The 16,661-nt window shown below is 32.3% G+C and overlaps 2 protein-coding genes and 1 long non-coding RNA gene across 3 annotated transcripts; 1 reads left to right on the top strand and 2 right to left on the bottom strand.

Moving 5' to 3' along the window:
* The first annotated feature begins 749 nt into the window (after positions 1 to 749).
* LOC145798569 (uncharacterized) lies at positions 750 to 3,816 on the top strand. Its single transcript, XR_014339626.1, has 2 exons — positions 750 to 1,392; positions 3,578 to 3,816. It is a non-coding gene; the product is annotated as an uncharacterized LOC145798569 (long non-coding RNA).
* Positions 3,817 to 5,020: 1,204 nt separating this feature from the next.
* Positions 5,021 to 6,635, bottom strand: LOC145799384 (uncharacterized). Its single transcript, XM_082888951.1, has 2 exons — positions 5,874 to 6,635; positions 5,021 to 5,788 (listed from the first exon to the last, which is right to left on the bottom strand). Exons 1-2 carry the CDS (start codon positions 6,633 to 6,635, stop codon positions 5,021 to 5,023), a joined length of 1,530 nt encoding a protein of 509 aa, XP_082745077.1.
* A 390-nt stretch (positions 6,636 to 7,025) lies between these two features.
* Positions 7,026 to 11,616, bottom strand: LOC145799383 (uncharacterized). Its single transcript, XM_082888950.1, has 4 exons — positions 11,608 to 11,616; positions 11,324 to 11,401; positions 9,408 to 9,709; positions 7,026 to 9,324 (listed from the first exon to the last, which is right to left on the bottom strand). Exons 1-4 carry the CDS (start codon positions 11,614 to 11,616, stop codon positions 7,026 to 7,028), a joined length of 2,688 nt encoding a protein of 895 aa, XP_082745076.1.
* Positions 11,617 to 16,661: the final 5,045 nt, after the last annotated feature.

Raw genomic sequence — 16,661 nt, 5'->3', positions numbered from 1 at the left:
AATACCAATTTTGCCCTCACTGGGTAACTTACATTGACACTCCTCATATTTTAAAAATTACAATCCCCTCCCTAAGGTTTAAAGTAGCATTACCAATTACCAATTTGGTTAGTATTACAGTACAACAAGATATACCTTTGACGACCAAAATTGACGACTAAATTTTTTTACTCGCCAAAAATTGTGGAATTGACTACTAATAATTTTTTTAGTCGGAAAAAGTATTATATTTAGATACAAAATTTTTTTAGTCAGGGTATATTGATTATTGGAGACTAAAAAAAAATTTAGTTGCAAAAAATAAAAGAATTGGCGACAAAAAAAAATGTTTCAGTCGCTGTTTATTGAGTTTTCACTACTAAAACAATTTAGTCGCCAAATGTAAAATAAAAAATTATTTTTTATCTTTGGCGACCAAAAGTTTGGCTTTGGTCGCCAAAAACATATTTTTAGCGACAAAAAAAATATTTTAGTTGCAGTATATTGAGTTTTAGCTACTAAACAATTTAGTCGCCGAATGTAAAATAAAAAATTATTTTTTATCTTTGGTAATCAAAAGTTTGGTTGCCAAAAACTTATTATCAGTGACAAAAAAATATTTTAGTCGCCAAAAAACTAAAATAGTTAAAGGGAAACATTTCAAATTTTGGAGGGTTTATAAAAATAATTAGCGACAAAAAATATTTAGTCGCTAATGGTATACTATATATATATATATTTGGTTTTGCAAACCCAAACCAGCGCCTCTCTCTCTCTCCCTCATCTGCCTCTCCCTCTCCGCTGCTCTCCCCTCTCTCGCGGTCGCCGACAACCGGAGCACCGATTCACCTCGTTGTTGGTCACCGTTGCCTGAGATCCATCACCCACGAAAGCTCGATCGGCGGCTCCTCCCTCGCAGCTCCTCACATTGCAAGGCTTTTATCTTCCTCTCTCTAATCGATTGATATATATATATATATATACATAATAATCTCTACACCGATTGTTCGATGATGGCCAACAATACGCTCTCTTTCTCTCTCTTCAAATCTTAAAAAAAATAATTTTGATTTTTTTGAGAAATGTTGGATTGTTAGATGGTTGCTTTAATCATTTTGGTTTCTTGAGCTACTAATTGATCTCTTTTTTGTTTTTATTATAAATTTTATGGGTATGTTCTAAGTTTTCAATTTTTTCTAGGATTTTAGGTCATTGGAATTTTTGTTTTGGTTCTATGAATGGAGGGAAAAGAAGGGATTAATAGCTCTGGGGTTACAGTAGCTCCACAGAGCTATGGAATGGCTGTGAGGAGTGAAAATCCCAGCCAATCAAGTGACACTTACCACCTGTTTGATAAAATGTCTATTATGCCTTGTACTTGTTAAACTTGTGATATGAGTAGGGAGAGTAATGGTAAATCATCCCAAATTTCAAACCTGCATCAGTCAAATAATTCCAAATTTCATTTCCTGAATTGGGTTTACTTTTCATGGTGGTTAATGTGTATATTGTATTGTATAGTTGTGGTTTGCTTTTGTTCATTTTGTTGATTGTGAGGGTTGGAATGTTTTTGTTGCATGAAATTTGGAAGAGCAACTAAAGCTATTAAATTTTACAAGCCAAAAGGATAAAAGAAAGGGTTCAAGCTGTAAAAGTAAGGTTTATATTGAAAAGCTAGAGACATCAAACACTTCATGAGAATTCTTTGGAATCTCATCCAAAATTCTTAGGTATTACTTCCATTTCACAATCATTTAAAAGCTGTAGACACATCTTAGAATCTATAAACTCATCTCCATGAAATTGCGGAAACTATTGGCATCTATAGAGGGCTGGATTTCTCTTCCCTTAATTGATTTAGAATTCCAAAATAGGAAAATATGAGTCTTAGACCATGAAAATTAATTAAACATAAGAAAAACTCTTCCAACACGACAGGTAGCAAGCTAATTTATAGAAAACATAAAATAAGACTTGAAATTGATTGAACCAAACAAATACTTGACCACACAAGTTCTCAAGCAATCTCCACTTGTTCTAAACTTGTAATGGTCACATTTGCGTCCTGCATATAAAGGCAGGCAAAAACCACCTAAACTAAAGGACTATTACACAGGAAAAGCTACTATACTAGCCTTAGAACAACCAAACAATTTCTAAAAGCACTATTATAAATTATCCAAAACATAACAGAGACATCCTTGCATGGGTACAAACCAAAAGTCCTACTCCCAAAACAGATTTTGATTTTTTGACCATGTTCAGGGGCCTCATACAGAGAATATGTGGACCATGAACACATTTCATTCGCGCAGAAATCTGAATAAAAAAGGAGACTGTAGACATTCCCTTGCACAGCCCGCAAGGATAGGCCAAAAATCATCACAAAATACACCCAGATGGGACTGTCACAGTGTTTGAATAGGACAAATAGGTATATACAATGTAAGAAAAATCTTTCTTCACACACGAGGCACTTCCAGCAGCCATCTTTTCTTGCTGTTTACTTCCAAAAGTCAATAAACCCTGCCCAAGATAGGAGAATACATATCCACAAGTAGATTTGACATAATGTCGTCAAGACAGTAACACATGCACACAATATAGGATCTCACTTCACTCAATCTACAATATAGGATCTCACAACACTCATTTATCATCTTCTCCATGCAACTTGCAAAGAAAATAGATAACAATAACAGAAAAATATTATTAGCAACACACAACATGGCCATTGATATAGGTTTTGGTAATTTTCTGCTCACAATCTGTCAACACTCTTATTGGTTATCACTTAGCTCATAGTAAACTGGCAGCAGCTCAAGGACCCTACAAAAGTAAACAAACAGATGAGTGTACACATATAGTTGATCACACACACACACACACACTACAATGATCTCTTGATAATTAAGATCTGATTTGATGTTTGCATTTTAGGCCACATGCTTCCATTCCTCAATTGCACATAACAGCGATTACACTTCTAACATGGTGTTTAGCAGATACCCATTCAAGAAACCCTTGGGAAAAGTGGCTGGTTTTTGAACGATGATGAGTTTGTGGAGTTTTTTTTAATGATGATAGTGATCTTTGAATTCTAGGAAAGTTTGTTTCGCTTTCATGTGTCAATCTTACCTTTTCTATAAGTTCATTGTTAATATTCCTTTTGTATGTAGTTAATTATAAACCTAAATATAGTGTGCATCTTTACATGTATACACCTTCATTTGCAAAAGTTCCTTAATGGATGATTTTATTCTTTTAGGTATATTCACTATGTCTCAACCTTCCTTTTAAAAAGTTAAGATAAAAAGTTCTCCACTAAGTTCATGCCCTATGTCCCTCTTTTTTTTTTTTTTTTTTTATCAGCAAAAAAAACTTGATTGATGAATAATTCAATGTACAAAGTATATCAAATACAGATCAACAAAGAAGGCAAGTGCTCTAAGCATCATAGGTAAAAACTTTCATATCCTAACTAGGTTGGCACCGAGAAGAAAGCCAAATCATCTGCTAGCACAAGACATACAAGATTGATGCTGTACATATTCGTTTCTGAAGCATTTATTTATTGTATTCTCCATCTACCTTTCAGGAGTATGGAAGTTCAAAAGCAACAGTGAAGCTCTCAGAATTTGTTCGATGCCCAGTTAAAGTTCAAAGATATGCAGGCAGAGTTGTTCAAACTGAATTATTGGTTCAAGTTGACCAAAGAGATGTTGTTCTTGGTGACATTGTAATTTTTGAACCTGGCGACCTTTTTCTTGGTGACGTGAGGCTACTAACGTCACCAGGAATATACTTAATTTGTATGAAATATGACATTAAAAGTTATTCCTTTTTGGATGGTTGGAAGTGAAATGGATGCGAATTGTGGAATGACTAGTGTATGCCCGTGCCTAAAGGCACGGTATAAATAATATTGAGATTAAAATGTAGTTGTAATTTGTACGTATCATATTAAAATTTGTAGAGTCTGTAGCACCTGATAAAAGTTCAAGTCAGCACTCCTACCATTAGTTTGTGGCTAACACCTAATATATTGGTGAGTGTCATAGTACCCCGAACCACAAATATCTGATTGAAATCTATATAATACACAGAACATAAATACCATAACCTCGCAAATAGTAGTCTTTAGAAGTTGTTTACAAATTAAGATACGGAAATCAAATATTTTGAAATAATTTTCCAATCAAGATACGGAAAGCATTGAAAAACTAAATGCATCATATCATGAAGAAGAGATCAACTCTATGCCATAGCATCCCAACAATAAATGGTAAAAAAAATAATTCCAGCAACTCATCTGGTTTGTCAAATTAATGTAAAAATCATCAATTACATCAACTATAAAATACAAATTGTTGCTTTACAAAATAGTCAAATTAAAAAGATTTTAAAGTCATCTAATAGCCATCAAGTATTGCTAGTATCAATACTTGAAAGAAAATGTATAGTAAGAAGAGTAAATTAAATAAGAAAAATTATAAATAGGTGATAACTTCACAAAATATTTAAAAATTCATTGATTTGTAATTTTCTCAATGAAAAAAGAAGATGAGTAAAGAGAGCCCATATAACAGTTTGGTGCAAATCTCCATCATCTTATGAAAATAAAAGAGAACATAATTTTATACAAAAAGGGAAAAAAAAAGTGTATACAAAGTAGTGACAACTGACATGTCCAAAGTAGTGACAACTTACATGTCCAAAGTAGTGACAACTTACATGTCCAAAGTAATAAATCAACTTACATGTCCAAAGTAATAACTCAATTGTAAAAGATCAAGTCAGCACTCTTAAATCAAACTTGGCTATACTGGAAATGCAAAAATATAGGGGAATAAAAGACTTCACAAAAATATTTGAAATGCAACAAAGTCCACATAGGTGGAAAGCTTTACAAAAAGTGGGTCATAGCTATCGTCTGCTTTACAAAATGTATATATTTTACAAAAATATGTGTTTGATAATGTCTTCAAATTTGTTCTTTCCCACAATTCTTACGAACGTCTCATCAATTTATGAAAGGTCTTCATAACAAAACTTCAGGGTAAACAATATTTGTAGTGGAATCTGGCTCATCATTAGGGAGGAAGATACTTATACGATCGAAAGATGTGTATCTGGATAATGCCACGTATAGTTGCCCATGACTAAAAACAGGTGTACGCAAATCAACCCCAACAAATTTCACAGATTGTCCTTGAGATTTGTTAATGGTCAAAGCGTACGCCAATCGAACTGGAAATTGACGTCTTGTCATTCGGAAAGGCATTTCTGCAGAAGACGGAGTCAATGATATCCTTGGTATAAATGCCAAATTGCCAAACTTCTCTCCAGTTAAGATTCGAGCTTCAATTATGCGACTGTCGCACCTTGATACCATTAATCTTGTACCATTACACAGTCCATCTTTCGGTGCAATGTTTCTTAATGACATTATAGGACAACCCACTTTCAACTCTACCTTAAAAGCTGGTAGCCCAGGAGAATCCAATGAATTTAAAAACTCATTAGGATATCTGTTTGTAATGGAAGGATCAATTTCATCATCTTCAGCCATCTTATCTGCAGCAAGATACGTATATGTATTCCCTGGAAAAATATTCAACGCAGCAATATTGATAGCACTGACATCATCATTTCGTGCAGAAAGAATTGTACGTTCCGTTAAGAATGATGGGGTTGATGTATCTGCTACATCCAATTGTGGATAAACTGCTGAGAGTAATTCCTTTAGATTCTGGCATCTGTGTGTTGTTGATGGAATTTTAATGATTTCTTGCGGATTGGTTCCAACCTAATAAATAAAATAAAATAAATAAAAAAAATGGTATAATCAAAGTATCCTCAAATGGTATAATCAAAGTTCGAATGAGTATTACCTCTGTCAAGAATTTTGCAAAAATAGCATTTCCAAGGTTTGCATGATTCAAGCGCATATTCAAATCTAAAGATAAAACATGTAGATCCTTCCACAAAACAGAGTGTCTCAATGATGCATTCACAATTTGCTCACGGACTCCTTTGGTTATAACTGGTAAGATTTGTCGAAAGTCTCCACCAAGAACAACAGTGATACCCCCAAATGGCTTTTCACAATCACAAATATCTCGAAGTGTGCGATCAACCGCCTCAACACAATGTCTATGTTGCATAGGAACTTCATTCCAAATTATGAGTTTTGTTTCTCTAAACAATTCAGCCTGTAATGATTGCTTGCTAAACCCACAAACTGAATTTTCCAAGACATCCAATGGAATGGAAAATGTTGAATGTGCAGTGCGACCTCCTACTAATAGCAATGATGCAATTCCAGATGAAGCCACGGCAACAACAATATGGCCAAGGCTGCGACATTTTAATGCAATCGTATTGTACAAAAATGTTTTCCCCGTTCTAGCACCGCCATTCAAAAAGAAAATAGTCCCTTTACTTTCAAAGACTGAAGAAGTGATTGCGTTATAAGCAGTTCGTTGTCCATTATTGAGGCGATCAATAGTAATTTGCACATCTGTCTGTTGTGCCTCAATATGTAGTTGTTGATGTTCGAATATCAATCGATTACCAACTGTTGCACTCCAATTTGCTGTAGGTTGTGGCATGGGCAAGAAGTCAATTAAACTCTTTCCTGATTCTTCAAGCATTTGATTCAAAAGATACAAACCATAATCTTCAATTTGAGCCTCAGTTGGGTTAGAAATGGCAAACAATGTACGAAGCTTATGTGCAAGATCATCACAGATATGCATTGAAAATTGATTCCATAACGCATGTGGTTGTAGTGGAAAACATTGGGTCAGAATAATACAAAACAATCTCCTCAATTGATATCCGGTTTTCATAACTGCAGCCTCTTTCAGGCACTGTATCCATTCTTCATCATCTTCTAAGAGTCATCTGGCAACACATGCTGATTTAAACGTCTCATGCAAAACATTGTTAACTGTACGTAAACATTGAAATGATCTTGGCCCTTTGACAACAGTTAACAACAAACGCAGATAAAATCTTTCACCACAGTTAGGGCTAGCAAATTACATTCTACCAATTGCATATCCATGTTCTCTTGGTTTCCATCTATGTTCTGACTTGAGCCAAACAAAATGTTGCGGAAATTCTTGGTAAGTGAATTGGCATTCATTTTCATTGGAAGCACAATAATCAAAAAAGCCAGTAAGAGTTGATTTTTGTTGCGCAGCTCTAGAAAGAATCATTTCCAATGAGTCATTAGGATTGAAAAGAACACGATGCATTCCAGGTAGATGAAGTGCCAAGCGAACAACTGTTGGCATCTCTGTATGCAAATGATGACCGAATATTCGCCAAGCAGCTTCTGGTGGTCCAATATACCTTGCATCAAGATATTGTTGGATCTCATTAATCAATCCCAAAACCATTGTTGTGCGATCATAACCTTTGTAAATATACTTATGTATATACTTAACACATCTCACTCCAGCACAAACTTCTACATTTATATGACAGTTGAACCGTTTAGAAAGATATGCATTGTATGGTACCACATCTCTATTATCAACTTCCTGTCCTCTCACGGTATATACTTGACCACTATTGCGACGACGATAGATTGGATATCCATTTTGGTCCATAGTTGTTGATTCTGCAAAGGCTCGAGGGTATTTCTTAGTACATCTACCATTTTCGATACATGGTGCTTGGGGATTTTGAGCACCACATGGTCCATGTACCATGCAACACTTGACAGTTTCAAAAAGTGTAGGATCATCTTTTGGATCTGGAAATTCTGCATAAATTAATTTGTCTACATGAGCACATGTTCGAATTTTGTCTGGACCTTTAAGAAAGAGAAGCGCATGCATATGTGGTAGGCCTCGTTTTTGGAATTCAATTGTAAAAACATGCGCAACTTTATTACCGAACACTTTGTTTGTCTCTATCTCCTTCATCAAACACTTTCTTTTTAGCTCAAAAACACGGGCAATCAAATCCGGACGATCAATAGCTTTTTGGTGTGGTAATAATGCTGAAGTAATTTCTGGCCAATTAGGATTTGCAGTCATGGTGAGAAAAATATCTGGGTGCTGGTTGTATCGCGTAATAGCCATTGAATCTTGAAAGATTTCAAACATATGTCTAGGACTACCAGTAAATGAAGATGGCAAAATAAACCTTTGACCAATTTGATTAGGTTGCAAGTCATCTGGATCAATATCGCTTAAATCTTGGTAAAGTTCAGCCCGAATTTTTTTTTGATTAAGCTTGTAGTACGTTAACCGATTTTGCTCAGTTGCAGCCCATGCATCTACCAAAAACTCTTGGAATAGTTTTCCACCTCTCAAAATTGTTGAATACTCTATAGGTCGCTCAAACAAACGATAACTATAAAAATCCATTTGAGTAAGTCGATCAGTTGAAGGCCGATCATGTTTAACGTCCCACAATTTCAACTCAGGTTCCAATCCGAGCTCACCATACGGGAATAATAAAACATAATGCAATGGCAAATACGCTGGGTGACATTCACTAATTTGCATCAGTTCATTATTTCCTTGTAGATGTAAAACAACATCTCTCATTCTAGTAACCTCGGTTCCATCACTTGGTATTACAATTGCAATCTCATCAGCAATTGGTAGATTATATCGTCGTCGGTCTGTTGCTGATCTGTAGTGAAGATGAGCAGGTAGATTTTGTCCAATGAAGGCTAATTGATTCAAAATTACATGAGCTTGGCGAAATTTGTCTACAAATGCATTAACTTGCAACAAACTATCTTGAATAGTTTTGAGAACATCCATTTGTAAGTGAGGATTTCTACGATTTCGAACTTCTAAAGCTGAATCAGGATCATAAATGTACAACTGAGCATAAGTCGCATCCTGACCTGGCTGTGGTAGAAGTGATCCTGTTCGATGTCGCAATTCCCCATGGATAATAAATGGTTTAGGGCCGCTTCCCTTTAGTACTCTTGGATCCAATGTAGCACCAAGACTTGTAAAAGCATTGGCTGCATTGTATACTCGATTATAACGTCGAAACGATCTTGCTTGATCATCATCCCCATCATATAATGCTTGAAGAGGTGGAGGGGGTGTCATAAGCAGAGGTAGCCTAGTCTTTCCTTTTGAACAGCAAGTTCCAAATAGGGGACGCTTTCGAGATGATTGTGCTAATTTTTCGTCCATCCAATGTAAGGCTGAACAGTAAGGACATAACACATCCATCTTGCCAAGAGAATGACGACATGAATTCATGTGTGATTGAGTATTAATCGCAGTACTTATAGTCATATCTTCTAATTCATCATCTGTACATAGATCCTCTTGAAGAAATGTGACTGTAGAATTAGGCCTACAAATATTTGTTGTGCATAAATTAAAATTTATACACATGTAAAAGTAAGAGTATTATTTAAAGAATTAAACATGTTTTACCAATTCCGAGCTAAAGATGTACTTTCCATAGAGAACGAACATGTGGATGCATGTGTAACCATTGTTCGTTTTTGTGCCAACGAAGTATCCGCAAGTGTCTTGGTACCCTGTTCTAGGCAAGCATGACTGCGACGACTCGGTGTTAATGAAGGAAAGTCTTTAACATATGCTCCTAATCTCTCTCGTTCTTGTCGCAAGCAGTGTCTCGATTGATATGTAGAACATGCATTTTCATTTCTTTCACGTTCTCGTCGTGCACGTTGAGCTAATACAGCTCTTGATATAACATAACCATTGGGTCCCTAAAATATGAATATTAAATCATTGAATGCTTAAAATGCAAATATTATCAAGTATCATTTTTCACTGTCCAAAGAAAATACCAAGAATTTTTCGAAAATGTATTATACTCTTGCCCATGACTACCCATAGTTTTATAATAATAATAATCTATATAATAAATTGTGTGGTTTGTAACAGTAATGAACAAATGTTCGATCAGCAAATGAGCTTCATAAAGTATCCCCATTTTCTTGTAGGGCCCATGCACTTACAGGAGGCACTATATATTCCTTTCTCACTATATATTCCTTCATAAAGTATCCCCTATATATTTCTTTCTTCCTAAGAATATACAGGAGACACCAAAAATGTGCATAGTTTCAAAAATAAAATACAATTATGGCTAAATAAAATACAATATATGAAGATATAAAAATAAAAACTAAAAAAACTCTACAAAATCAATAACAACCATACCGCTAAACATGCATTTTCCTTTCACTTGCCCTTGCAATCAGTGGCACTTAATTTAACGGATTGTGTCATTTTAGTCCAATACATAACGGTTGTTAAGTTTAGTGGACAGAAAGTCAAACTATGTGTCAATTTGGTTCCTGTAGTTTACACAATGTGCTAATTTAGTTCCTATCAAAACCAAGCAAATTAAAATAACAGAGACTAAATTGACACATTGTGTAAACTACATGGACCAAATTGACATATTGTGTAGACTTTCTGTCCATCAAACTTGACAACCGTTATTTATTGGACTAAAATGACAAAATCTGTTAAATTAAGGGGCAAAATCGAGCAAATTGAAAAAAATAAATTGACACATCGTGTAAAGTATAGGGACCATTTGCATAATTTACCCAATAAATTTATTATTGTTATTTTTTTAAAATTTGAATAGCACTTCTCTATATTTATAGATGTAAATAAGTTGTCAAAATGATACCTCTCATAAGGGAAGCACTATAAGTGGTGTGTGCCGTATATGCACATTATAACTAAAGAAAAAATAGCATAATTTCATACTTTTTGAGTTATAACTATATCAAACAACATGCGAGGCATAACTAAAATAAGGTCATTACTAAAGAAGAAAATTGGTCATAACTAAAAAAAAAAATGACATAACTCAAAATTGTCATTTATAATCTATATAATAAATTGTATGGTTTTGTTATACAAACAAACAAATGTTCGGCCAACTCATGAACTTCATAAAATATCCCCATTCACATAGCTGGAAAAAAAAAAAAAAAATTGCCCATTTTCTCTCTCCTCTCTTTATCTCTTATCTCAAAATTTTCGCCCACTTACATTGAAAAGTGGTGCAGATTTACACATATATACAGGAGACACTTAAAAAAGTGCACAGTTTAAAAGATAAAAATACAATTATGGTTTAAAATAAATAATTGGACATGCATTTTCAAAAACACTCTACAATTATGGCTTAAAATACAAACATACGAAAACTAACAATTTAAAAAAAAAAAAAAAAAAAAACTTTACAAAAACCATTAAGAACTATACCGCTGGACATGCATTTTCCTTTCATTTGCCCTTGGAAGCATAAGGCACCTTTTCTTTTCCTTTCGACATTGCCTTTGCATTTTTGGGCTAACATTAGAAATATGAACAACATTGAAATCATGCTCATCACGAATCACTACACCGACATTTCTTTGTTGAAGAAACTGAACCTATACATACAAAAACAAATAAGTAACTGATATGTACACAAAATGAAATTTTATAAGACGATGAGTAAAGGGAACGAATATTACAGTTCATTGTAAGTCTCCATCTAGCTGTAAAAAATGAGAAATTTTTTTTTTTATAATCAGAACCTATAATACAAAAGTTTTTTTAAAATCTATGTACCAGTTTTTTAAAAAAGACAACTTACATTATCCATAATGTTAGAGGTCATTCCAGCTTAATATTGCCAAAACCTGTAATATAAAAGTTGACTTCAGTAAATACATAATAAAAAAGTTAACCTGTAAAGGTTTTGGAATACATAACTTATGTAAATACAAAAGTTATTTTAATTCACCAAGTGAAACCAAATGAAGCAATCAATCGATACTTAAATGGAATCAAACCTATCGATGGCTTAAGCTTTGTTGAATTTAATTGAAAAAGAGGTTTAAATGGAACTGCAAAATTTATAAAGTTAATTCATATGACAAACTAATAAAAAATTATCAATCATTTTGAAATCCACAGTTAATTCATATGATAAAATATCTCATTCAAGGAATTAATAAAAACTCACACTGGAAAAAAAAAAATCACATATATGACAAACTAATAACCCAACAATCATTTTCCGCTACCAAAAGGAGTTGTGTTTCCAAGAATGTATTTATTGAAATTAACAAATAACAAAAGATTTGCAATAAATCCACAATTTGAAAATAATAATTTAACTCCAAACATTTTCAGGTATTGGTAACACAATATGAATCCAAACAACATCAAAATTGGGTGAATTCCTATAACGAAGCTAATTAATTTTAGAACTTGAGATCCAACTGATGCTATCTAAGACCTGGAACACATCTTATAGAAAAGGTAAACACTTGAACACATCTAAGACATAAAACCAATACAGTGTATACAAACCAAACTGTTTTCAAAATAAAAAATAAAAATGTAGTGATTAATCCCTAGGTTTATTACCAAATAAGATAGAATATTTTCAAAATCCTTAGAAACACAAACACATGGAGGCCATTATTGGCCAAAAACAACCCTTTATTGGCCAAAAACTATCCGATTTATTGATTAATCCCCTAAAACTGTTTGACACAAAAATTTCGGATTTATTAAAGCTTGAACAGTATATAATACCACAAATTCAAACCAAAGTATGAATTTAAGAAATCAAACAGTAAGATACCACAGTATGAATTTAAAAAATTAACTCATGAATTCTATAAGGGCCTTTTCGTTGAAATAGAAAAATACGAAATGTGGTTTAGATTTCCATACTTACCACATCTGTAAAATTAATTTAACTCCTAATAAAATTAATAAAATTCAATCTAAAATTAATAAAATTCAAACTAATAATAGACTAATTTAAGTCCAAATAGATTAATTTTACAAACTAATAAAATTCAAATGTTATCGAATGTTACAAACTAATAAATTCGAATGTTACAAACAAAATAAAACTCAAACTAAGGCCTTGTTTTATTAACAGGTTAATAAAATAGTACCACTAATACTACCAATCAAACATGCCCTAAGTGTCCTTCAAGGAGAAAAGAAAAAAAAAAGATTAATTTAACTCCTATCTATATTGGTTAAATTTGAAACATTAGATAAAAAGTCAAAAACTAATACAAAAAATAAACCCATTCAACACAAAAAACATGCCCTAAGAGGCAGAGGAAGGTATGTTTAATTTCTTCTTCCAATTTTTCATTTTGTTTATTAAAAAAAAAAAAAGAAACGCTCTCTGTTTGGTTTTCTAGAAAGCAGAAACCCACTTTAGTTTGTTAATTAATTGGCACAGGTTTTGTTAGACATGGCTTTCTTAGACATGGCTTCTCAATATATATATACATACTGGAATCATACATAAAGAGAGGGTTTGGGGTTTGGAATCATATATACATCCATAATCATATATAAAAATAAAAATAAAAGATTAATTTACCATGTTTGGATATGAAAGGTCTTAAAGAAGTCCACAATGCTTCAGACTCAATGCTTCAAACCTGTTGTCAATATTGTTGAAACAAAAGATTATGGATGGTTGGTTGGTTAGCTACTAAAGATAGATAGAAATATAAAAATCAAAATTCAGATTTCCATTTGGCCAATTGTTAGCTACTAATTAATGCTTGGTTGGTTGTGTATGAATGACATTTAATAAATCGTAGAGGTTATTTGTAAATCAAAATTGAATGTTATCAAAATGCTGTACAAACTAATAAACGGGTAGTACCTTTGATTAATAAAATAGTACCACTATTACTACTAATCAAACATGCCGTAAGTGTCATTCAAGGAGAAAAGAAAAAACAAAAGATTAATTTAACTCCTATTTATTTTGGTTAAATTTGTTTGCAAATAGGAAAATTAGCTAAAAAGCCAAAAACTAACACATAAAATCAACTCATTCTCTCTATTTAAAAAGCCATACATACATAAAATACAATTATAGACTTGTATCCAGAGATAAAAATATAAATACTAAAGAAAAATCAAAACTCAGTTTTCCATTTTCCCCATTATTTGTAAATCAAATTAAAATGTTATCAAAATCTATACAAACTAAACTATTCGAATGTTATCAAAATGCTATACAAACTAATAAATAGGTGTTTTATGCCTGTGCCTGAATGCACTATCTAATAAAATTCTTATATTACAATCTATGTGTTGCAAAAATGTTAATAACCATAAAAATGTTTTGTGAAAAGTGTCTCAAAGTTGTGATCAAACAACCAAAAATGTTTAGGATCAATCAATCAACCAACAAAGGCTAGATGATTTTTCGTAAAACTTTTAAGAGAAATTATGTATTATGTAGCATACCCAAACAAATATAGCTCTGAATAGTATATCAAAAAAACTATAGGAAGACCACTATATCAAAAGTTGCATTGATCACAAATTGTTCTAGGACCATCTCAGATGAAACAAACAAATTTAGATGAGTAAACCAAACCAAGCTTTATGCAAATAAAAATGTATACAATAAAATAATCAATTTCAAATTAGTTTAATAAAAATTAAAATTAAAATTAAAAAAGCCATTGCCTATTTTGAAGAGTGATTGTGGTCAGCCACCATGACAAAATAAGAAGCCACTTACACACAAATGAAAAAAATATATTCTTGAAGCCCCAAACACATTTCTCATGTGTGATGGCATTTTTTGGTGCCCAAAATATTATAGTGATTTCATGTGGACAATGACACTTTTTACCAAGAAAGGTAATATATCTTGTATATAAGAATAACACTATCACATTCTCTCTTCTTTTTTCATCTTGTCGCACTCAAATGCCTCTCCAACTCACAGAAAATAATGCAGTGGAATGGAATACATCTATTGATCCTCCATAGTCATTCTATTTTGAGATATTTAGACAGCAAATTTTGTTTCATAAAGTCAAAAAGCCAACAAATAATTTCATAAAAATAGTACCACTAATACTATTAATCAAACATGCCCTAAGTGTCCTTGAAGGAGAAAAGGAAAAAAAAAAATTAATTTAACTCATAATAAAATTAATAAAATTCAAACTAATAATAGATTAATTTAACTCCTAATAGATTAATTTTACAAACTAATAAAATTCAATTGTCATCAAAATGCTATACAAACTAATTAATTCGAATGTTATCAAAATGCTATACAAACTAATAAACAGGTGTTTTATGCAATAAATAAAACTCAAACTAAGGCCTTATTTGATTAACAGGTTAATAAAATAGTACCACTAATACTGCTAATCAAACATGCCCTAAGTGTCATTCAAGGAGAAAAGAAAAAAAAAACAAAGAATAATTTAACTCCTATCTATATTGGTTAAATTTGAAACATTAGATAAAAAGTAAAAAACTAATACAAAAAATAAACCCATTCAACACAAAAAACATACCCTAAGAGGCAGAGGAAGGTATGTTTATTTTCTTCTTCCAATTTTCCATTTTCCCTTTGTTTGGTTGCCTAGAAAGCAGAAACCCACTTCAGTTTGTTAATTAATTGGCACAGGTTTTGTTAGACATGGCTTTCTTAGACATGGCTTCTCAATATTATATATACATACTGGAATCATACATAAATAGGGGGTTTGGGGTTTGGAATTATATATATAGATATATATACATCCATATATATATATATATGTCCATAATCATATATAAAAATAAAAATAAAAGATTAATTTAACTCCTATCTATATTGGTTAAATTTGAAACATTAGCTAAAAAGTCAAAAATTAATACAAAAAACCAACCCATTCTTTTCTCAACCCACAAAAAATAAACCCATCCAACACAAAAAATGTATGCTTCTTTTCTTCTTCCAATTTTCAATTTTTTTTTTAAAAAAAAAACACCCTCTGTTTCGTTATGTAAAATTAGAATTCTCTACTCAGAAAGACCCACTTAAGTCTTCGTTCCAATGATTTTATCAATCAAAAGCTTTTCAAAACCATAGAAAATCAACACCCATTTCCCATTAAAGAATCAAACCCATTGGATGATGTTTCCACAATAGATGTTTATCTGCCACTGTAGATGTGGCAAATACATAAATAATTTCTATGTATAAACATAAAATGTAGATGTTTATCCACACCCCTAGGACTATAGATGTTGGAAAAATAATTTTATAAACATTAAAAATAATTTCCCACAATTGGATGTGGCAGATACATAAAACCATGTGAGAAATCAAACATTTCAAATTAATTTTATAAATGCCTATCAGATTGGGATCAAAATGCATATAAATAAAGCAGAACTCAATGGATACAAATGAAAGCACAATCAAAGTAAAGCAGAAATCACAGTACACAGCAAAGGTCCAATAATTCAAACCTTGGGGACAAAAGGTCCAACTGGATAATTCATCTCCAGAACATTCATTCCCTAAATGAAAGAATTGGAGTAAATTCATATTCAATTCTCTCTCAAACTATCAAATGTATATGGTATTACACATACGTATCAGACACATGAATTGAACTGAATAAACAATAGGATACCTTGAGTTCGGCCTAAAGTTCTTCACACTCATGACCTGTAGCAATTGGCATAACATCTGCAACTGTCTTCTTCCCCTAAAAAAAATATCTGCCATCCATCAACAACTAAATGATATTTCGAATCCTTACTCTTCTTTTTTCATCAAATTCAATTGAAATCTTGGTTAAAAACTTAATTTGATAGGAGTACTCCAATCCTTACTATTTTTTTTTCAGCAAATAT

This window comes from Camellia sinensis, chromosome 9 (genome assembly GCF_055761805.1).
Source record: "Camellia sinensis isolate YWXY chromosome 9, ASM5576180v1, whole genome shotgun sequence".
NCBI classification, from domain to species: domain Eukaryota; kingdom Viridiplantae; phylum Streptophyta; class Magnoliopsida; order Ericales; family Theaceae; genus Camellia; species Camellia sinensis.
The sequence above is the reverse complement of the archived record's forward strand: the minus strand, read 5'-3'. Positions and strand labels throughout refer to the sequence as shown.

What these genes read in the sequence shown, in the direction of transcription:
- LOC145799384 (XM_082888951.1), bottom strand. Translation starts at nt 6,635, where the DNA reads ATGCTTGAAGAATCAGGAAAGAGTTTAATTGACTTCTTGCCCATGCCA. An exon ending in TTGCAAAATTCTTGACAGAG is followed by an intron (nt 5,789 to 5,873) that starts GTAATACTCATT and finishes TTTATTTATTAG; the next exon opens with GTTGGAACCAATCCGCAAGA.
- LOC145799383 (XM_082888950.1), bottom strand. An exon ending in ATGTTGTTCATATTTCTAAT is followed by an intron (nt 9,710 to 11,323) that starts GTTAGCCCAAAA and finishes TTCATATTTTAG; the next exon opens with GGACCCAATGGTTATGTTAT. An exon ending in ACATCTTTAGCTCGGAATTG is followed by an intron (nt 9,325 to 9,407) that starts GTAAAACATGTT and finishes AAATATTTGTAG; the next exon opens with GCCTAATTCTACAGTCACAT.